The sequence below is a fragment of the Diplotaxodon limnothrissa genome, linkage group LG18, assembly GCF_057381915.1.
Source record: "Diplotaxodon limnothrissa isolate DT_005_m linkage group LG18, D_limnothrissa_male_GT1.1, whole genome shotgun sequence".
Lineage (NCBI taxonomy): Eukaryota > Metazoa > Chordata > Actinopteri > Cichliformes > Cichlidae > Diplotaxodon > Diplotaxodon limnothrissa.
The window spans coordinates 40492722-40515249 of NC_140613.1; the positions used below are offsets into that span (position 1 = coordinate 40492722).

At 41.1% G+C, this 22528-nt stretch overlaps 1 protein-coding gene across 1 annotated transcript; it reads left to right on the top strand.

The window, feature by feature from the left end:
- Positions 1-4910: 4910 nt before the first annotated feature.
- cop1 (COP1 E3 ubiquitin ligase) lies at positions 4911-22190 on the top strand. Its single transcript, XM_085378320.1, has 20 exons — positions 4911-5580; positions 5670-5729; positions 7356-7453; positions 10727-10791; positions 10906-11025; positions 14573-14641; positions 15405-15464; positions 15657-15736; positions 16003-16066; positions 16368-16482; positions 16688-16823; positions 16949-17092; positions 17313-17421; positions 17508-17589; positions 17686-17802; positions 18748-18865; positions 19321-19445; positions 19569-19729; positions 20520-20564; positions 21421-22190. Exons 1-20 carry the CDS (start codon positions 5225-5227, stop codon positions 21436-21438), a joined length of 2142 nt encoding a protein of 713 aa, XP_085234446.1. The 5' UTR covers positions 4911-5224; the 3' UTR covers positions 21439-22190.
- The last annotated feature ends 338 nt before the right edge of the window (positions 22191-22528 follow it).

Sequence of the window (22528 nt, forward strand, 5' to 3'; positions counted from 1 at the left end):
TATAGGTTTTGTTGTCCATGTCTTCTTAATGGGACTCTCTAACCTGGCAAAGGATGAATGATGGTGGCTGGGATGGGGGAGGAGAAGTGTTTTCTCCCTATGAGCCTCCCTCACTCTCTTTCTTTTCCCCTCTCTCTCTCACACACATGCATTACCCCTAAATGAAATAGGTAAAGTTTGAGTAACCTTCTCTCTTCCTTTTCCTTCTTCTCTCCCGCCGTCCCTCCCTCCTGCAGTCTCACTCACACACTCACACTCTGGCTCTCTTCACTGGTGCAGCACAGACAGGCACAACATCTGTCCTGCACGTGAAAAAGGTTGTTTTTTTTGGTCTTTTTTTTACCATCCAAATATGCTACCTGCTTTGTGCTGAACTCTTGTGCTCGTGTGGGCCAAGGCTGAAAAAAGGGGGTTAGGCAGAGAGGAAGAAATTAAACCAAGGTGGATGATGGCGAAATAATGCAATGCACACAGATTTGTCCGTTTGTAGGTGCCCAGTGAACAGATTCTATGAAAAGCTGTGTGCATCTGCATACATGCAGACATATACTTGCATAGTGAAGTGTTACAACAGCAAAAAAAAATACATTTTACTATCTTTTGATACTGTTTTTTATGCAAAAATGACAAAATATTACTGAAGGTCCAGCGGATTGTTTTTTTTTTTTTGTAATTTCCATTATCAGGAGCAGTCTGTCCTCTGGAGGAAGGAAGGGCTGTGGTTGAAGTCTCTCACAAAAGCAAATGAAAGGCCCCTTTAATGGTCAACTCATTTTCTTTCAACCTCAATATTCACCCTGTTTGTTTTTTCCCTGCCTTTAGAGCTTGTGCATGTAAGCGTGTTTCGGGCAGAAACTCAGTAATGCTACTACTTTTGCATTCGAAAGCAAAAAAACAGAAAACATGCATTTAAAGTGTTGCAGGTCTCCTTAAATTCTTTGTTGTTTCCGCGCCAGCTCTGAAGCTTATCGTACATTGATGAATATCTCAAGCCATGATGAATACCTTGCAAATGGGAAGATAGATTTTGGCATCTTGTGCAGGCCGTCTAAGTCAAAAGACAGGTGTCCTCACTGAAATGTTTCCAGAAGCTGCAAACAAAATCTATACTGATCCTTAAAAATCACTAAGAAGTGATATTTCCCCAGATGAGTTTAAAGTCTTGAAACTGCACATTGTGTTTTTTATGAATAAGTCATTATTTATCTTTTAAGTAGAAATTAAATCTTTAATAATAAATCCACAAAAAAAGGCCTCCTGTAGTCCACTTTTTTGTTGTTCCACACCTTCTAAAGTGTTGCCTCCTTCTTTCAGGCCCTGCTATTTTACTTTTTTGTGAGGCTCAATTTGCCAACAGGGCCCTGGCTCAAGGTTGGAGATGGAAATGGAGGAGGAGGGGGAGGTCACCGGCAGTTATGGCAGGGGCCCCTGAAGGGGCAAAAAACGGTCCTAAAGAGTGGGAGGCAGGAATTCCACAAACGCAGCCTGCTAAACATTCAGCTTTCTCTGCTGCAGAAGTGCCCTTTGAAATCCAGCTGCAACTGCATTTGGAGGAAGAGGGGGACAAGAGAAATCAGAGGAGGAGGGGGGGAGGGGGTCTTTAAATTTCCAACAAAAACAGAGGATGGAGGAGAAGAGGCAGAAGAGAAAGAGAGGAAGAGAGCCATAGAAGGGAGTGGGGTGTCTGGTAGAGCGTCTGAAAGGGGGTGCTCCTCCGGGGCCTCACCCCCCACTGTAAGGGACCTCCACCGATTATCCTTCATCTCAGCTTGTCCATCTTGACCCCACCGACCCCGAGGCCAGCTCCATGTCCCCTTCCCCTTGTGCTCTCTTTTCTACACATGCACACACACACAACCTGGATCCTCATGCAAAAAAAAAAAAGAAAAAGGAAGAGGGAGGGGGCCCAATGGGAGAAAATCCAGGCTGATGCGGAGGACAAATGAGAAGGGGGAAGAATGAAGAAAAGAGTGCTTTTCACCACCACTGGTGTGAAATAGAAGTGGGGCAGGGAGATGGGCCGAGGGGGAAGACACATGAAGCATGGTGTGTGGACAGTGCTGCAGGTGTTTCACTCCAAGGATTCAGGATTCAGCAGTGAGGGTGTTCAAATCAATAGCTGCGACATTTGGGCAACATTTGCTTCATTGCTTGGAAGCTTCACACTTTCATTAATAATAATAGTAATGGATTGGATTTATATAGCACTTTTCAAGGTACCCAAAGCGCTTTACAATGCCACTATTCATTCACTCTCACACTGGTGGAGGCAGCTACAGCTGCCCTGGGGCAGACTGACAGAAGCGAGGCTGCCATATCACGCCATCGGCCCCTCTGGCCAACACCAGTAGGTGGTAAGGTAAAGTGTCTTACCCAAGGACACAAGACCAGGACAGAGAGGGGATCGAACCGGCGACTTTCCGGTTACGGATACGCTTCCCAACCCCCTGAGCCACGGTCGCCTCGTTAATTGCCCTTTTTTTTCTTTCAAATTATATTTTCTACTGATCTCTAAAGCCTTGTTGAAATATGAAAAAAGTTTCCTCTTTTTGGAGCTTTTGTGAAAACTGCATCACTACTGATATTAGCACAGTGACTTTCCATTGGCTTCTTCTAAACTCAGCATGATTCACCGCCTGCATGCAGCACAGAGGAAGCCCCTTTAACATGGTGGTCCCCTCTCAGAGAAACTCATTTGCTCTTCGACGTACTCAGTAACTTTCCTCTAGCTGAAAAAAACGTACTCTCCATCCTAACTGGGCTCCATAATGAAACATATAAACTTCTTTCCGCAAACAAAAACATGGGAAAATCCAATGTCGTGCGTGCCTACGTGGAGGACCCCTTATTTGCCCACGTGGAGGTAAAAATGGAAAAATCAAGTAGCAGGCTGGACAAACTGTGAGCGTGAATATGTTAGTGCTCCTCGGGTTCTATTTGCAAAGCTGCAGGTGGATGCCTGAATGACACGATGCTGTTTGTGTTGGCTCGGCCCCTAGCTGCACTTTGTGGATGTGACCTACCTGCTTGAGTTTTTATTTTTTTTAATGTAAAAAGGCAATCTGGAAAGAATGACAAGCACGGGAGCCACCGTGCATTTGTGTGGTGGACAGAAATCTCTGTAATATTTGGAGGTATTTCTTAAATAGAGACATCTGTGGTGCCGCAGATACACGTCTGATTCTTGAGATGTACTTACCTCTTAACTTAAAAGTGAATTCTGAGGCAGTATTCATGTGTTAAACAACTGAATCTGTGTTCTATCACAGTTACCGACTTTTATTCAGTAGCGGATGCTGATTACACAAAACTCTTCATTTGGTCCTCTTGTTATGGATTTTTATATGTGGCAACATTTTTAGATGTGTTCATCATTTCAACTGGATTTTTGCACTGAAAATGTCAGAGTCCTCTGAGGGAAGCTAACATCTGCATATGCAGTACATTTTAGAAAAAAAAATGTAAAAATCTTTTTCAATTCTAAATTTCATTTATACAGCGCCAAATTACAACAACAGTCGCCTCAAGGCGCTTTAGAGTGTAAGGTAGACTTTAAAGTATACATACAGAGAAAACCCCAACAATCATACGACACCCTATGAGGAAGCACTTTGGTGACAGTGGGAAGGAAAAACTCCCTTTTAACAGGAAGAAACCTCCAGCAGAACCAGGCTCAGGGAGGGGCGGGGCCATCTGCTGTGATTGGTTGGGGTGAGAGAAGGAAGACAGGATAAAGACATGCTGTGGAAGCTGTTTGTAAAGTACACTTTTCTACCACTCCACACTATTACATCCCTCAGGTATACAGATTACTTATAGATACACATAGCCTGTTCAGTCCAAGTGTGCGATATTTTTAAATCCCAGTCTTATAGTATATATATTTTCAAGATTTGTGTCATTAAATATCATAATAAAAAACAAAAAAAGAGTCTTTAATCTTGAATCTAGAAGATGATGACAAAAATGCATACATGCAATATGTGTCCCTGCCTGATGTTCTTTTGTTGTTTGTGTGTTAAGTAGCTGCCCCACTAACTTTCATGGCTACATGTTGTTAGTTGAGTTTATGAACTGGACATTGTCATCTTATTATATTTCTCCAATAAATCAATGAATCTCTGTAAACATGTCCACCTGTTCATCTAATTTTCTTCAAAGCTTCCGTGGACATTATCTCACAACCTCCTTGTGTGATTTGAGCTTTGGATAGCAGCAAAAGCCAGTATGGCGGGAAGTTATAAAAAAGCTAGTAATTCTAGCTTCAGCCGAGATAACTGTGTTTCACACACACTGTTTAAAGGGGTTACAAAAATAGAAAGAAAACAAGGAAATAAAACAGCACACATGTTTAAAAGTCCATAACCAAAGACATTTTTTTCTGTTGAATTACTATAAGTAGGCTTTACAATGTAGTACAGAACATGTAGTAATAATAATAATAATAATAATAATAATAATAATATAATCACATCGCAAAAAGTATTTTACAGAGTAACATAACATAGCATGAAGTGAAATAAACAAACTCCTTTTCCCAGTGTTGTTATTAACACTGAGAAAAGTCCCTGTGTTAAATACGAGGATAGTATTTAATTCAGCACTGCTACATTGACCTCCAATAAACATTAATGTCTGTTTTTCATGGCATGGGTCATAGGACTATATCCTTTATGATACTACTTAAACGTACAAGCATTAAAACAGTTATAGAGACTAGGATTGGTATACTGAAAGCCAAATTAAAAGCTGTGCTCTTTTTTTCCTGAGTCGATAATTCCCTGAATTGTACATTTCCACCAGCGCGGTTTAACTCCTTCTCGCTAGGGGGCGATAATTTAAAACAAGAAGTTTTGCGGCTACCGGAGTAATCGAGGAAACTCAAGAGATTTCTCTCTGTTGCTAACAGTAGCTAGCCGGATAATCTTCTGAACAGTGCAGCCGTTCTTATTTTGTTGGCCGTTACAGTGTTCGTGTCTGTTTTTCTCTTTAGATTCCAGCGCTCTTGGAATTCGCTGCTAGTGACAAACGTTGAACCAGACAACGACGGCCAACCTTTTTTTCTCTCCGCTGGATGTTTGGCCATTCTTGTATTTCTCCCAGGATGTTAGCACATAAGCAAACCAGCTAGCTAGCAAATCTGCTAAAGTAGCCAAATAGCTGCTCTTTCCGGATGCTTTGAATAGCAACGCAGCGGATTTGGGGAGTTTCTAGTCGGCCTTGTATGATGTCAAGCAACCGGCCACAGCAAAGCGCTGCTGGGGCGAGTTCAGTGCCCAGCACAAGTAGCAGCAGTAGTACAGGAGGCACTGGGAATACAAACGGTGGCGGTGGCAGCAGCGCTCCCACAAGTAATGGGAGCACTTCTGGAAACGTTGTGCCCTCACGGACCCTTGCAGCGGCCGGAGAGGGCGGCCTGTCAGTGCCAACTCTGGCCGCCGTGCCGTCAGCCCGGGGCGGCTTAGCTTCTCTCAGCAGACCGTCTGCGTCCTCTGGTAACAGAAAGAGATCCCTGCATCAGGCACCACTGTACAACGGTCTCTTGAATTCATACGAAGATAAAAGCAACGACTTCGTCTGGTTAGTTTTGTATTGCACTCGAGCTTTGGGGTGAGTTCCGTAAAAGTTTGAGAGCTGCACGATGACCCGGGCTTCTGCTTGTTTTTCAGTCCCATTTGCTTCGAAATGATAGACGAGGCACACATGACGAAGTGCGGGCACAGTTTTTGGTGAGTGTTTGTGTTGCAGAGAGAGTTACGCACAGCAAAGTATTCGACAGTGTCCCAAATGCTGTAGAGCAACAAATGTCACAGACTGAAGGAACGAAGTTCTCTTTAACAAAAGCCATGCACTCTGCGGCCATCCATACTTACAGCTGATTACTTAAAAAAACTTATGACGGTTTTTTATTTATTTATTTATTTTTTAGTATTTTTGTTCTTGAATTTTGTTTTATTGTTTGGGCATGTTTTAATGTTACAGATGGGCTTCTAGAGGAAGTTCCAAGTAGTCCTGTCCGTCACATCAGTGTTGCTATATTTTAATAGCAACATCAAACCCATGACAATCCAAGTTCTGCACACCAGGCAAGCCTCACTTCTGCTCTGGTCAGACCCAAGAGTTTTTCTGACTCGAAATCTTGCAAAGGCAAGATTGGTTAAAGCAGTGAGTCTGTTTGGTGTACATTTCTGCGTTTTAGTTTGGGAGTTCAATAAGTAAAAGCAAGCTCAGGGTTAAAACATGTCCAACTAATTTATAATCCTGGTAATTTTCCTTTAGAGGAGGCCACCAATATTGTTTTGTATTCAAGGCGAAAATGAACCCTGAATTCAACTTTTCACTAATGTGGAAAGCCTGTAAAGGCTTTCTGTTTGTTTTGCACAGACAATTAATCAGGATTCATTAGGCTAACGTCAAAAAAGTAAGCACAATGGCTTTTTGCCACCAGAATCAGTAAAATCTACTGGAAATAGTGTTATTTTTTGGCAAAAATCCTAGTTATTTTGATCGATAATGAAATGACGGATATTTAATTTAGTCTAAAATAGAAGAGACTTATATTTTATTTAAGCACATTTTCTTTTAATTATAGAAAGTAAATGATTGAACTAAGTCATCCACACTGCATTTTGATAAGAAGCAAAAAGGAAAAGGTTGTGTGCTGAAAGTCAAAGTAAGGGAATTACTGCACAACAGATTCTGGCACAGAGGTAATTTCATCTCGGTTATGTTGTTTCAATGACAAGATGAGCCAAAATTGAATTTAAAGCGCAGCTCTATAATATACTAAAACACAGTGACAGTGTGACTGTCAGTATTGAACTGCAAAGCTGGTTGCAGTAATCTAAAAACAAAAAACCCCAAACAGCAAAAATATGAACAAGTTTTTAATGACAGTAAATGGTTTAAAGCTGAATATAAGCCTGTAGACTCTTCAGCAAAGTTATGGGAAAGCTTAACGTGATTACTGGTAATCCACAGTTGGCTCAGTGTTCTTTATGCCTGTTGTGTTTGCTTTCAGTAATTCTCATTTCTTGTTTTTCAATGCTCATAATAAACATGACCAAAGATCCAAGTAATAAGATCAGCGCATTAGCAAGTTATGCCTCAGTTTGAGATAGTTTGTCTACTCTCTGGTGATGTCGGTGTGAGCAGATATCCTTAACAGGATCAGAGCACTGGCTTTGATCAAACCTGTTTTTGAAGGTCACATATAATCCGAAGAAGACCCAGTATGGGATGAATAAAGATTATTTTGACTATGAATCATTTAAAGCTAATCTTGTAAGATCTTGGATTGAAATGTGGAGCTGGATATATCCATAATATTTATCTGTTCTCTCTCCATCCTGCAGTTTCAAGTGTATCCGCCAGAGTCTGGAGGACAGCAACAGATGTCCCAAGTGTAACTATATTATCGATAATGTGGATCAGGTCTACCCAAACTTTCTTGGTGGGTATTTTGAATTGGAGGGGTTTTTTGTTTTGTTATGTTTTGGTTTTTTCTAACAGTCAGATGATCAGCTCCTAAACGAATCATTTTTCTCAGAGCTTTTCATTTTAACTTGGACATTAAAATGTAGCTGTTATGGCAATTTTGCACTTCATGGTTTTTAAAATCACAATATTTGAATTGATTTGTCTTTAGCTCATAATCAGTACTAAAATGAGACTTTTGTATTTGAATGAAGTCAAAATTGAAAGTTTTTTGTCATAAATGGGCCAAACAAAAATCTAAGGAAACACTTTGTGTAGGTATTTAAATGCATGATGATAAAGATGTCGCTAGAGCAGGGCGATATGGCCAAAAATATTTATCACGATATATATTTGAAAATTTGCGATAACGATGTAACTGACGATATAATTGATGCGAGACAAAATACAACTCCACAACATTACTAGCACAAAAAGACAACCTTCCACATTAAACTGCAGTGTGCAGTACGCATTTTTCGGACCATAAGGTGCACGGGATTATAAGGCACATTAAGCGAAACAAAGCAGTCAGATAAATCAAACTTTATTAAACTCATTCTTGCTTCCTCCACTTCTGTACCATTGATTCATTAATGTCCCTATTGCCAGTCTTGGCAGCCGGGGGTCAGTCCGCCAGGGCCTCCGCTCCTGGCCGCCACCCGGCACACAATGCACCCGACCCCTATGGCGCCTCCTGCGGGAGGATGGGCCCATGTCTCCTCTTCGGGCTGTGCCTGGAAGTTAAACTTCATAGTTACACCTGGTAAAGCAGCAATGCTGATCGTTTTATTAAAGATGAAAGAATTTACAGTTTTTAACTCTCAGTTAGGGCTGCCACAAACGATTATTTTGATAGTCGACTAGTCACAGATTATTTTTGCGATTAGTCGACTAATCAGATCATCATCCATTGGACGTAAAACTACAGCTTATTGCACCAGCAGCATCTGCTCTTATATAACTATCATTAGCTTACAGCTTTAAGTGTTTCAGGTCTATGCTAACTAACAATAAAGACAGGATGATAGTTTATTAAATTTTAATGAAATTTGCAGATTGTTTCAGTGAAGTTTAATAAACTCCTTGCTATCTAAAATATAACAGGACACCGGAGTAAATTCTCCAGCATCTCACACTTCTGATGATCAGCTGTCTGCTTGACGTTTATTCAGCTGTGTAAAAACTATAACTTTAATCTCAGCCAAACCGATTTACTCAGGAACAAATAAAATACTGAAAAAAGCCAAACAATAACATTTTTAAGTTATCTAAGTGACTCATATATCATGTTTAACCTGAGTAGCGAAAGATGGCGGTGGGTTTGAAAACGATTTGCCGGGAGTCCAGTGTTCTAACGGCTCTAGTGAACCTAGCCCCCGGCTAGCTATCGAGCTAGTGGGTAACAGATGTCTCTGAAAACGTCAGAGCGCTTTTGAAAATATGTGGTGTCTTGATAAACTGAGCAGATATTTGAAGTTTACACAGCTACATTCTCGCCTGAAAATATGTGAAACGTTTATTTTGTGACCCAGAAAGAATAATAAGAGTAATATTAAAACTAACTAGCTGCCGCCATTGTTGGAAACTGAGCAGGGCTGCGCTATGAATTCTGGGACACTGCTTCTTCTTCTTCGGGGTTTAACGGCAGCTGGTGTCACTACCCGATCCGTACCGGAAACCCGATCGGTACCCCGCATGCACGAAAGGTTTCTACTTCCGGTCGTAGCGTTTTACGATAGTTATGGGTCAGAGTATCTGTTAAGATGTTAAGAATAACAAGTATATCTTAAAATGTTTGCAATAATGAAGCATTTCAGTACAATGTAGACAAAAACTCTCCAATCCTTACTGCGCATGTGTAAAGTCTGACCGTACAAATCGGGTCTACCCGATCCGTACAGCGCATGTGCAGATGTTTTCTTCTTCTTCTGTTCGTTTAATGGCAGTTTACTCCCCAGTGTACGAGGATACCGCCACCTGCTGACTGAGCGAATAAACCCTATTATAAACTGAATTATCGTCATTACAAACGTGTGTTAAATCTGATTTAGCGATAGTCGAGTGTGTTTATGCTTGTCTGTGAGGAGAGGATTGTTGGAATAGTGATGATGATGTGCGCTATCACTGTCAATTAAGAAACTGTAAAAAAAAAAACTGTAAACAAACTGTAAACACTTCATCTGGCTGATGAATCTACACGTGAGATATTACAAAGTCTGCATTATTAACTCTATAATTAGGCGCCATTCTTCTTATTTTACGGCGCTGTTGCTCAATCGGGGGACGCTCTCTGTTGAGGAGAAAAGCATGAATTTCTTTGTATACGGATTATCCATTGTTTAAATGTCCCGGGCAGTCGAAAAGGAGGCAGAGCTGTTGAGAAATGCTAGGAGCTAACTGGGCGCTAACGGTATCATTCAAATATATTGAATGTCGCAATGTTGGCAAAGAGAGGAAGTGACGTAAGATTTGCGCATGCGGGGTACCGATCGGGTTTCCGGTACGGATCGGGTAGTGACAGCTGGCATCCTTGTACATGCAGTGCTGCCATCTTCTGTTTCAGTCCGCTATTACACTCTTAAATCCTGCTACTTATTCCTGCGTCTTTTGTGATCTTACAAAGCTTCAAACGATGCGTCGACTATTAAATCAGCCGTCGACGATTTTGATAGTCGACGTAATCGTGACTAGTCGACTAATCGTGGCAGCCCTACTCTCAGTGATGCTGCAGTGTTGTTTGACCTGAAGCATACGGAGTTTAGGACCCAGATTACTCCCAGATTTAAGAGCATCTTAGTCCGACAAATACGACAATAACGACGGCCGCTTGCATGTTCTGCAAAAAAATGTGCTTTGTCGTGTATCTGATGGACAAACACCAAACCAGTTCCACATCACTGAAGTTGCACCATTTTTACAAACCAATTCTGGTTCATCTGTTTCACTCAACAATCGGCCATGTGCGTATGAAAACAAAGGCACTGCGCATGCGCGTTTTACTCATATTCTATCGCGATATTTCATTTTCCTATCGTTGCCTAACATTATACCGGTATTACCGTGAACGGTATAATATGGCCCAGCCCTAGATGTCGCTGCCACTTTTCTTTTATTCATCACAAGTAAAATGTGTTGTTCCTTAGCTGTGACAATGTCTTTTTCTTTGTCATATACTTACTCCACCGGTTCTCCTCTCTTATTTATCCCTTGTCTACAACTTCCTCTGTCCTGCCTCACCACATCCCAGTAAATGAACTGATCCTTAAACAAAAACAGAGGTCAGAAGAGAAGAGGCTAAAGTTAGATCATCCAGTGAGTACAGCATGTTCTGAAACTGATTTCATTTCTTTCTCTCCTTGTTAAGATGTCAAGCATCTTAAAAATATGTTTTGTTACTTGTAACTGATCAGTGTCTCTGACCTTCAGAATGGGTCTCGGTGGCAGGTCTTCCAGGATGTTTTGAGTCCTGATCAGGAGAACTTGGACCTGGCAAATGTCAACCTGATGCTCGAGCTGCTGCTTCAGAAGAAGAAGCAGCTGGAAGCGGTAAGTGAGAGGCTGATCTGTGCATTTCTTTGTTTTTGTTTCACTCTTTTAGCTCTTTAGCTTTTCATGGGTTTCAGTGGAGGGTTTTTTTTCTTTAAAATGATGTAAAGTTTGTTAATGCAATCCATGTAAACCGAGGAGGTTCATAATTAATGGCTATTAAGTCATGAAACTGATCACATGATCAGAGCTTGTAGATATAGATCTTGTAGGTTTCAGTGAAAAATGCACAAGATGCAGTGAAGAGACAGAATTACAAAGGGTTAATTATTTCAGCACTGTACTGGTCTGTTGTGGTGAAGAGAGAGCTCAGTGTAAAAGCGAAGCTCTCAATTTACCGGTTGATCTACGTCCCTACCCTCACCTATGGCCACGAGCTGTGGGTAGTGACCGAAAGAACGAGATCGCAGATACAAGCGGCAGAAATGGGCTTCCTCCGAAGGGCGGCTGGCCTCCCTTAGAGATAGGGTGAGAGGTTCGGCCATTCGGGAGGGGCTCAGAGTAGAGCTGCTGCTGCTGCTCCACATCGAAAGGAGCCAGTTGAGGAGGTTCGGGCATCTGACAAGGATGCCTCCTGGGCGAGGTTTTCCGGGCATGTCCCACCAGGAGGAGTCCCCGGGGCAGACCCAGGACACGCTGGAGAGATTATATCTCTCTGGCCTGGGAACACCTTGGTGTTGCCATGGACAAGCTGGAGGAGGTGGCTGGGGAGAGGGAGGTCGGGGCTTCTCTGCTTAGGCTGCTGCCCCCGCGACCCGGCCCCGGATAAGTGGAAGAAAATGGATGGATAATTATTTCAATTAAAAGTCAAAGTGATGTTTTGCTGATAGCTTGTTAATCCTTTTACAAGTTTTCTAAATTTATTCTTTAAATGTTATCACAAGGTTGTCACAGTGGAAAACAATCAGTAATATAAAACATAATGGAAATGTTTTAATATCCACTGAATGTCCACTTTTTGTTCTGGAAAGACAACAAATGAAATTTATGACGTCCAGTTAAGACCTTGTTGTTTTGGAGGCAGTGGGTTCTGATCCGTTTAATCTGAAACAAACAGAAGTTGTGTAATATTCTGAGTTTCTGATGACACAATAATGTGTTTGCTGTCGAGGTCATCATTGTATCAGACCGCACTATTGAGGTGTTCCCTCTTACAGAATGTGACAAACATTTAATATTAATAATAATAATAATAATGGATTGCATTTATATAGCGCTTTTCTGGACCCCTCAAAGCGCTCCAATACAGCAGGATGTCCATCACATTAAATGCGTCACTCTGTCAGACTTCCTGGCACAAAGAAGTTCTTTTGGGTTGCGTTAGACTTCAGATGTTGATAATAAATCAGGCATTGTATGTGTATATAGCACTGGTAGCAATGGTAAAGATGTTGCTTTTGTCAGAAGGTTTCTGGGCAGTTTCACACATCCTTTTTTTTTTTTGTCAGTTTACGTGACATAAAAAGAGAAGTAGGACTTTACATCCTTAGATTTCATCAGCGCTATCTAAGACTTGCATTGATGATGAGATGTAAAATCCAGACCAGTTTTGAAATGGGAGCCTTTGAATTGCAAGTATGGATGCTACAAACACGTCTTTCAGATTTTCAGATGGCGCTACACGACGCCTTGAGCTTTCTCGCTGTCAAGCACATGCTCGTCTTTCTGTTTCTTTTTCACACAAACACATGCCGTGTGTCACTGTTTGACTGTCATACAAGCAGACAGACTCACACAAGAGCTAGCCCAGTAATTCAGCTAATTGGTGTCTGTCCAAGCTAGTTCAGAAATAAGGGCTCCATAGTTAGCTGTGATATTGTATATAGTTAATGGTCTTCCTTTGCCTTGCTGCTTATTCTGTATACACTCATTGCTGATTGATTGTTAGCATGTGTGTGATAATTTGCCTCTGGACATATTTCATATCTGATTGGGCTTGTTTTTGTTTAGCCTGTCATTCTTCTTATTTAATCAGTTCTGATTTACCAGTTTTGGATTCCATGTAGATATTTCATATCAGTCAAATTTAGGTCCCTGCCACTTAACTGTGTATTTTTGATGTTTTGTTAGTATTCCTCCCGTGTTTACTGTTGTTACTCAGCTATCCAAACCTTAAATATAATCCAAAAAACATCAACATGTTAGATTTAATCGTCAGTGAATCTTAGTCTCCGTCTTAAATGTCAGCATCAGTCAGTGTGGGTGTGGTGGTGCTTTTCAGTCCTTGAGATGTTTGCTTTGGAGCTACTCTTTGGTTTTCATTGAAGATTAAGTAGAATTGAATAGAAATAGTCAGCTATTATCTCCATCTGAAACCTATGACATGCTTTCAAAGAACACAGTTGTCATCAGTATTTGCCTAACAGCCAGAGACCCTTAGGTTTGGTGTTCTTGAGCATTTTCATGGTTCGATTGAAGGTTAACCAGAGGAAAGAGTTTACCACAGTGTTTGGATCAAAAATGGTTAAATATTCAAATGAATATAAAACTCAATTCTGATATGTTCACACTCGAAGCCTGAAGTGTTTAAAGTTGTTAAAATATTCTATCACAGATGTATCAGCTTACGTTTTTTTGGAAAATGGTATCATTTCTTTACTTTAATATATAGATATAGATAGATATATTACAAAAATATAGATAGATAGTTGGTTGGTGAAATGACAGATATTTAACAGGGTCGCTTGGTAAAACATTGGTTAAAGTCTAAGATTTTAACAGACTTATATTTATTTAAGCACATTTTCTTTTAATTATAGAAAGTAAATGATTGAACTAAGTCATCCACACTGCATTTTGATAAGAAGCTAAAAATAAGGAGAACGTGCTGAAAGTCAAAGTAAGGGAATCGCTGCAAAAAAAGATTCTGGCACTGAAGTTGTTGTTTGTGTTGTTTCAGTGACAAGATGAGCCAAAGTTAAAATTGAAATTAAAGCACAGCTTATAATATACTAAAACACACAGTGACAGTGTGACTGCCAGTCGAGCATTGTTGGCTGCTGAGGTGTGATGTGCAACCTGCTGCATAGTGTGGAGTCTTTTTTTTGCAGTGCACTTAAAGAAGGAAAAGAAATGCTCAATGTGACTGTGGGCTTTTTTTGGGAGGGGGAGGAGTCGATCAGGTAATTTGTTGCTAACGCCAAGTTAAAGTTAAATGTAAACATTAGCTTTGGGCTAGTCCACAGTTGTGGAAACACGGGTGAGAATTTAGTTGAACGACAGCATATTCACCAAAACAAGCTGCATTCACTGGCCGGAGTAGTTTGTTTGTGTGAACCTTTTCATGACAGGATCCTTCCCCGTTCTGCACAGCACTGCTTTCATTTCCTGTAGCTGGGATGGAAGTAAAGCCAGAGACGAAAGTACAACTAAAATGATAAATCACAAGCTTTAGAACTACTGTTATTATTTTGTGCTTTTCTGAGGATGAAAGCTAGTGTTGAACTGAGAACAAATGATATCTCGAGTGTCTTTTCAGCAGATCAGCAAAACTATTCTGTGATTTCAAGTAATACTTGATTATGTAAGCTGTCCATATCTCCACTAGGAATCCCAGGCAGCTCAGAGACAGATCCTCATGGAGTTCCTTAAAGAAGCCAGGAGAAACAAGAGAGAGGTACGCTGCACAAATTTCCCACACAAAGCTGACACGGTGCTGAGAAAAGAGCAGTATTTGTAATGGCTGACACCCAGCTTTGTGTCAGTCCACCAGAACTCGTTAAGTGTTTAAGATAAGATAAGATAAGATAGAACTTTATTAATCCCTCGGGTGGGTTCCTCTGGGAAATTCGATTTCCAAAAAAGCACAGCACCGACAGAAGTTACAGAGTTATACACACACACATATATATAAATACAGAGACAATATAAATAAAATATACGAAGGGGATAAATAGAATAAATAGGAATAAAAAAAAAAAAAAAAATACAAGTGAATTGCACATTTCAAGTATTGAGTCTATTGCACCGTTGACTATTTACAAAAGTATTGCACAAAAGGTATTGTACAGTGAGGTGCAGAGGCACTACAGCTTAGTTGTTCCCCCCTCCTTTGTCCTCCTGTTTCCCCTCCCTCTCCCCTCCAGAGAGGAGTTAAACAGTTTGATGGCGTGTGGGACAAAGGAGTTTTTAAGTCTGTTAGTTCTTGTCTTTGGGAGAAGCAACCTGTCACTGAACAGACTCTTCTGGTTGTTAATGGCCGTGTGCAGAGGATGCCCAGCATTGTCCATAATGTCCATCAGTTTCTTTAATGTCCTTTTCTCTGCCACTGTCACCAGAGTGTCCAGCTTCATGCCGACCACAGAGCTAGCCTTCCTGATCAGTTTGTAGGTGTTAACAAAGGCAAGCGCGTTCAGTTGTGTTTTTGGTTTTGTTGGCAGCAACTAGAGCAACTGCAGAAAGAGCTCAACTTCCTCGAAGAAGACATCAAACGTGTTGAGGTAGGTAAACTGACAAAGCGCAGTCCAAAGATGGATTGCTGTGCCCTCATTCACATGTTCTCTTGCGAAAATACGGGGGAACAGAATGCATGATTATAAAAACATATTATGCTGTGAAATCACAAAACCCTGGGGCCGCTCATCATCACAGCTTGAGATGGACAAACAAGTTATGTTGGTGTCATTTTCCAGGAAATGAGTGGGCTGTACTCTCCTGTGATGGAGGCTGAGTGTACTGTGCCTAATGTGGAAGCTCCCTCTCCAGCACCCAGGTAATGCTGATGTCTGCCGCATAATAAATGTGTCTATGCAGAACATAATAACACCATATTCACCTTGTTCGTTTACCAAAACAGGAGCTCGTTACGAGCACAGATGTGTGCTTGCTCACGAAAACATTTTGCCTCTTGCTCTACAACGGCTGCTTTGTCTGTGTGGAACAAAGCCAGTGCATACAGTCGAGATGCCAGAGGCTTCAGCAGTCGCTGTGTGGTGTGACTTACTCCACGTCTTGTGTGTTTGTTTCTGTGTTGAGCAGTTGCAGTAGTATTATAGACCAACCCGACTACAACCAGCCTCCAGGATTTGGTGGAGCAGCCCAGGTACAGCGGAGAGATTTATTTATTTAAAAAAAACAAATTAGCTTGGAGTAAAAACTGTTTCAGACATGATGAAGTAACGGGCTGCACCAAGGCCCAGTAAAAGATCATTTTACTGGGGTTATAACTGTAAATCCAGCAAAGCTTTAATATCTGGAGCTGGAAATGGCTGGTGCGTTTTAATAAGGGGGCCTGTCACGTTTAGATGTAGCTTTTTAACACAAATGTATTTGGAGGAAAATTATAAATACACTCTGAGGTTTCTGGCACTGCCTTCACTTTGCTCTTGGGACTGTTTCCTCAGGGAAAACGTCAGACCTGGTACAACAGCACCCTGGCGTCAAGAAGAAAGAGGCTCACAGCTCATTTTGAGGATCTAGAGCAGTGCTACTTCTCCAGCAAAATGTCCCGCATCACAGGTGCTGTTGTTGAGGGTTTAGACTGCTGTGGTCAGATCATTTTTATGGCGTTTTCATTTGCACACAGTTGGAAAACTGGTATTATTTCTTAAAGCAGGGCATCTGTGTTTAAGCTCTTAGTTATGGGCAACGACTCCATTTGGTTTTTTTCCACAATGTGTATAATTCACAAATGCTGTGTTAACTGTGTGCGTGTTGTTTTCAGATGAGGGCAGGAACCTGAATCAGCTGGATGATTTCATGGAGTGTTTGTCAAAGTTCACTCGCTATAACTCTGTGCGGCCGCTGGCCACCCTGTCATACGCCAGTGACCTCTATAATGGCTCCAGTATCGTGTCTAGGTATAAAAAAAAGAAACGTTTGATTTACGTATGACCGGACATCATCTTTTAGTTGTTTCGTGACATTTTACCGTGTGTGTGATGAGCCCAGTCACTGTCTTTGACCGTATTTTCCTTTGTTTCAGTATTGAGTTTGACCGAGACTGTGACTACTTTGCCATCGCTGGCGTAACCAAAAAGATCAAGGTGTTTGAGTACGGCACTGTGATCCAGGATGCAGTGGACATCCACTACCCTGTCAACGAAATGACTTGCAATTCCAAAATCAGGTGAAGGAAACTGATAAATGCATTTCCTCTAATGCTGATCTCTTAGTAATCCACATGTTGAGTCACGTGTATGGATCCAAAATCTACAGGATGCTTTTTTCCAAAATTGTGACTTTAAAAAAACTAATCATACAGTTCATGAAAAGAAATGATAACTTAGTTTGTAGTGAAATAAGCAGCGCCAAACTCGAATATTTCAAGTTCCTGTTGTCTTTTGCAGCTGTATCAGCTGGAGCAGTTATCACAAAAACCTCCTGGCCAGCAGTGACTATGAGGGAACTGTTATTTTGTGGGATGGATTCACAGGCCAGAGGTCCAAAGTCTACCAGGTGTGATGCTTGGAGCGCAGCTTCATTACGTTAGGCATTACATTAGTAATGATGGCTTTTTAAGGTTTCCTCTGCTTCCTTTCCAGGAACATGAAAAAAGGTGTTGGAGTGTAGACTTCAATCTCATGGACCCAAAGCTTTTAGCCTCAGGTTCTGATGATGCTAAAGGTAAGAGAGGGATGCAATATCTAAAAATAATGTTCCCACCATGTATCAGCCCTTATTTATTTTTTTTATGCATGCTCTTTTCTTCTTCTTCTTCAGTCAAGTTGTGGTCAACTAATCTTGACAATTCAGTGGCTAGCATTGAGGCTAAGGCTAACGTCTGCTGTGTTAAATTCAGCCCAACCTCCAGATATCATCTGGCCTTCGGTTGTGCAGGTGAGATGGAAATTAAAGATTTTCATGTGTGATTTATCTTGTTTGTTGTTACTTTAGTCTTGGTTGTGGAAAAGCAAAGATTTTGAGATAAAATTCTCTTAAACCTTAAGCCAGGGTGATGTCGAAAAGCTCTGCCAAAATGCCAAAATCAAGTGCAAACATAGAACTGGACTTTCATTGGGCGAAAGCAGCTCAGAAGCTTTTGATTACACCGCATAGGTTGTACCAAAACCTTGTAACTGTGTAAACCTTGCATCTAAGGACACTTCAAGTGTCATTGAAGCTGGTGTAGCAGCAGGTTTAAATGTGAAGGTGCAGTGTCTGACGTCCGCCTGCATTTGGTTGGTATTTACTATGAGAAGTTAAGTTCAGACTAAATAAGGGGGAAACAGATTTTACTCTACCCAGCTGTCTCCCTTCAGCCAGACAAACCTGGAGTATTGTTGTTGTTGATTTTTCTCTCACATCACTGTGGTTTCTTTGTTGTCAGCTACTGACTCTTGTGGTCCAGAAAAACTGCTGAATACCTTATTCATTAGTCCCCCAAAGGAGATATAAAGTTGTAAGAAATATTTGGTTATACACAGAAACACTGTAACACTGGATGAGCAGAGCGTACAAGCGTTATCCAGAAGTATCTTGCTGTGGCTTTATCAAACTTCCTGTGTCTCAACGACGAAGCCGTCTCAGCTTAGAGAAGGAAACTGCTCCTCGGCCTTGTAGATGGTTTAGTGTCTTGAGTAGCACTGGGTTATCAAAGTAAGCAAGCAGACATGGAAAGCCATTCTGCATTTGAATTTAAACTGCACTAAGTCCAAATTTAACTGCACTTTTCTAAATGCTGTGGTGGCTCCTAAATGGAGCTGATCTAAGACTTGTTTTAATCTACGATTTTCCTCATGTTTCCCATCTGAACACATGCTAAACTTTGCTTTCTTCTCTTAGACCACTGTGTTCACTACTATGATCTCCGCAACACTAAGCAGCCAATCATGGTGTTCAAAGGCCACAGGAAGGCCGTCTCCTATGCCAAGTTCGTCAACGGAGAGGAAATTGTTTCTGCGTAAGTACATCTGTCGGCTTTGCATTTCCATTTAATATCTGAAAGGTTTCTTTTTCCTGCAAAGGAAAATATTCTGTAAAACCTGTTACGGTGTACTTTCTGCTTATAATATCATAAAGAAGCTGTCTAATGTAAACTGGGTTAAAGAGAGCATGAAACACTAAATGTATAAAGGCTCATTTACATCGTGGAGCCCTCAAAAACTGACATGGATGTAACTCTGTCTGTGAAGCTGGATTTAAGAAACAAGTTATAAAAATGACATTTGCATAATTACTGAAACGAGCACCGCTGCCGAACAATGGAGAATCTTTCTACACACAGAGTAGAAATCCTGATCCTTGAATCCTGATAAAATGAAAATGCTGGACTTGGCCCCAGTGGGTTATCACGCCATATCATCTAAGGCCCACCGGTTCCATATTGATCATTTCTTTCTGCGCTATTGTCCTCAGTTCGACGGACAGTCAGCTGAAGCTGTGGAATGTCAACAAACCTCACTGCCTGCGCTCCTTCAAGGGTCACATCAACGAGAAGAACTTTGTGGGCCTGGCCTCAAACGGAGACTACGTTGCCTGTGGTGAGCAGTTACTTCAAAGAAGACATTACTGTCAAATTGTCTGTGTTGTATCACTCCCTCAGTGGGAGAAACGATAACATGCTTACATTCCATAAATACTTGTGTTTGTGTGTGTGTGTACAGGCAGTGAGAACAACTCCCTGTATCTGTACTACAAAGGACTTTCCAAGACACTGTTAACATTCAAGTTTGACACAGTGAAGAGCGTTCTGGACAAGGATAAGAAGGAGGACGACACCAACGAGTTTGTCAGTGCTGTCTGCTGGAGGGCCCTGCCTGATGGAGTGAGCTCACCTCTATACTCAGTAACATTGTCATTGACTGCACTTTGAAGGGTGCACTACAAAGCGATATTAATGGGTTAGTGAGGTCTGTCAAGTCAGGTAAAAAGGTGGCTTTCTTTTTCCTTAGTTAGATCACCATGGTAACAAATGTCCTAGGAGCTTGAAATGAGAAGGCGACTGGTCTTTTTTTAAGGTTTTGAAGACATTTCACCTCTCGTCCAAGAGCCTTCTTCAGTTCTAAAACCAAAGGTTGCAAAACCTAGTTGGGGGTTGTACCCTTAGGCCAGGGGTGGGCAACTCCAGGCCTTTGAAGGCTGGTGTCCTGCAGGTTTTAGATCTCACCCTGGGTCAACACAACTGAATCAAATGATTAGTTTATTACCAGGCCTCTGGAGAACTTCAAGACATGTTGAGGAGGTCATTTAGCCATTTAAACCAGCTGTGTTGGATCAAGGACACATCTAAAACCTGCAGGACACCGGCCCTCGAGGCCTGGAGTTGCCTACCCCTGCCCCGCCTTCATCTGTGAGTGTAGTTGTAGGTTTTGTTGAGCCAGCTAACCCAAAGAGCCTGCTTTGTTGGGACACCACACCCATAGTTTGCGGTCATAGAACTGAGACGGTGTCAGTCACACCTTAAAATCCTGACACTCTGAGAAAGAATACATCTGGAGTTTCTCACACTTTCTTGCAAAGGATTGTTGTTTTCAGATCACACAGAATATTGTGTTGAGTATTAATCTACAGGTAATTAACTATCTGTGCTCTAAGTGTTACCTTTTGTTTTTCAGGAGTCAAATGTATTAATCGCTGCCAACAGTCAAGGAACAATTAAGGTTTGTATCATCTGTACAAAACACGGCAACAAGCACAGGCCTACTGCAGCACTCAGACTGGTGTCATAGAGGGTACTGGACCTTTGTTTGAAAACATGACATTTACATTGTAATCATGTTCTGTCCTTTTAGTTGAGTCATTTCTGGTATTTTAATGAGGCCGTCTGAAGAAAAAAACTTTTGTAAGAGCGCGATCAGGATACAAAAGTGTGAAGCCAAACACTAATAAGACATGAATAAAACAAAAAATCCGATTGGATATATAGATCTGGTGTTTATATTGTCGTATTTTGCTGTGTTCATTGTTGCATTCATTTTGTGCTCTGCAGATGGCTGTAGACGCTCACTGACAATTTGAACCAGAAATGTCAAATTTCTTTAAGATTCTCCATAAGACACATTCCTGGCAATATCCCAGGATGAATTAGGAATAACTGTTTAAACACGCTCACAAATAAAGATAAATCCTTGTGCATCTGATCCAATTCAAGCCTGCTTGTCTGCTGTGTAATCGTGTTTAATCTTCCACTCTTGAAGTCCAAATGTCACCTCACTGGCTTCTGTTTGGAATCAAAGTACACACACAAAATATATCTAAAGAAATTATTTTTGTAATATTTTCATGAACTGTTCAGTGTGGTAGCAGTGATTTCAGCTCTGCATTAGTGATGTGCCACGCTAGTCTGGGTGAACTTTAAAAATGCCTCGTTATACAGTCCAACTGCTATATGTTAATTATTTTTGTGGTTTCTGCCTTTTGTCGTTTTATTATTGTTTAGCTGTTGGAGAGGAGCTTTAATTCATTGCTTTTTCCCGTAACAACAAGAGGTCACAGGTGTGCGTTCTCTCTGCACAGGTACTCGAGCTCGTCTGAAGACGTGCAGTTCCTTCAGCAGGTGTTGGAGCTTTGACTCGTGATGCAGGGAGGCTGCCAGGCTGAGTAGCAACTGGAGATCTGAAATTGTCTCTTATTATTTTTTTCCTCTTTTTCTTTACTTTTTTTTTTTTTTATGAGCTTATGTTTTTGGACAGCGGCAAAGACTATGGACCAGCAGGAGAAGATGTGCTGCTGTTTTATTGGGCACAAAGTGAAATAAGAGACTTTAGAAAGCAGTTTTGTTTCTTTTGAGCGAGGTTTTATTGGCTACAATAGAACACCTCTTTATGGTTTTAGGTCAAATCAAAACCTTTACTTTTTAATTAAGCTGCTGTTCTCCGGAATACATCCAGCCAAACGCTAAAAGTGCGATGCATTTCCTCCTTTTAAAGGCCAAAGCACAAGACGAAGTGACATGCAAAAATCTTCAAATGAAGCTTTTAAATCTCCTTTTGTTTGTCAGTGTCCAGCCCCCTGCACCTTTCTTTTTTGTGTAGCTTTTGCGTTCTCTCAGCTTTGGGGGGGAAAAACATTTTTAATAAACCTGACTTCCATCCTGTCAGACGTATCACTGGTTTCTTTTCTGGTTTGCGAGTGCAGAACGTGAGAAGTTGAGTGAACTGAAATGAGAAGCGCCTCTCTGTGCTGATATTTCTGTTTACCGTCAGAACAAAACGAAACTCAAAGCTTTTGTCTGCAATCACAACTCTCATGTAACTTCCGGCACTGGTCTGCAGTGTCGTGCAGAACTGGACTTTTTTTTTTTTTTTTTGGGTGAACTATTGGTTGCTTGTTGGAAATAAAACCTTGCAGAATCTGTTCTTTTAAAGTAGCAATGGAATCGTTCTTCACATACTGTAGGTATCATCTGAGCTGAGCTGCATTGTAACTTCAGGCAAACTGCTGTCAGTTTCTGTGGAGCAAGACCTGCCTATTTTATGATAAGTGAGAGAGGTGTTTTGTATTTGTATTACTGAATAAATTATTTCGAAACACTTGGCATGTTGGTTCTTTTTTTCTCTCTCTCCATATGATGACATAATTGTATTCTTTTAGGTGATCTGTGTATAAAACTGTGATGGGTTAG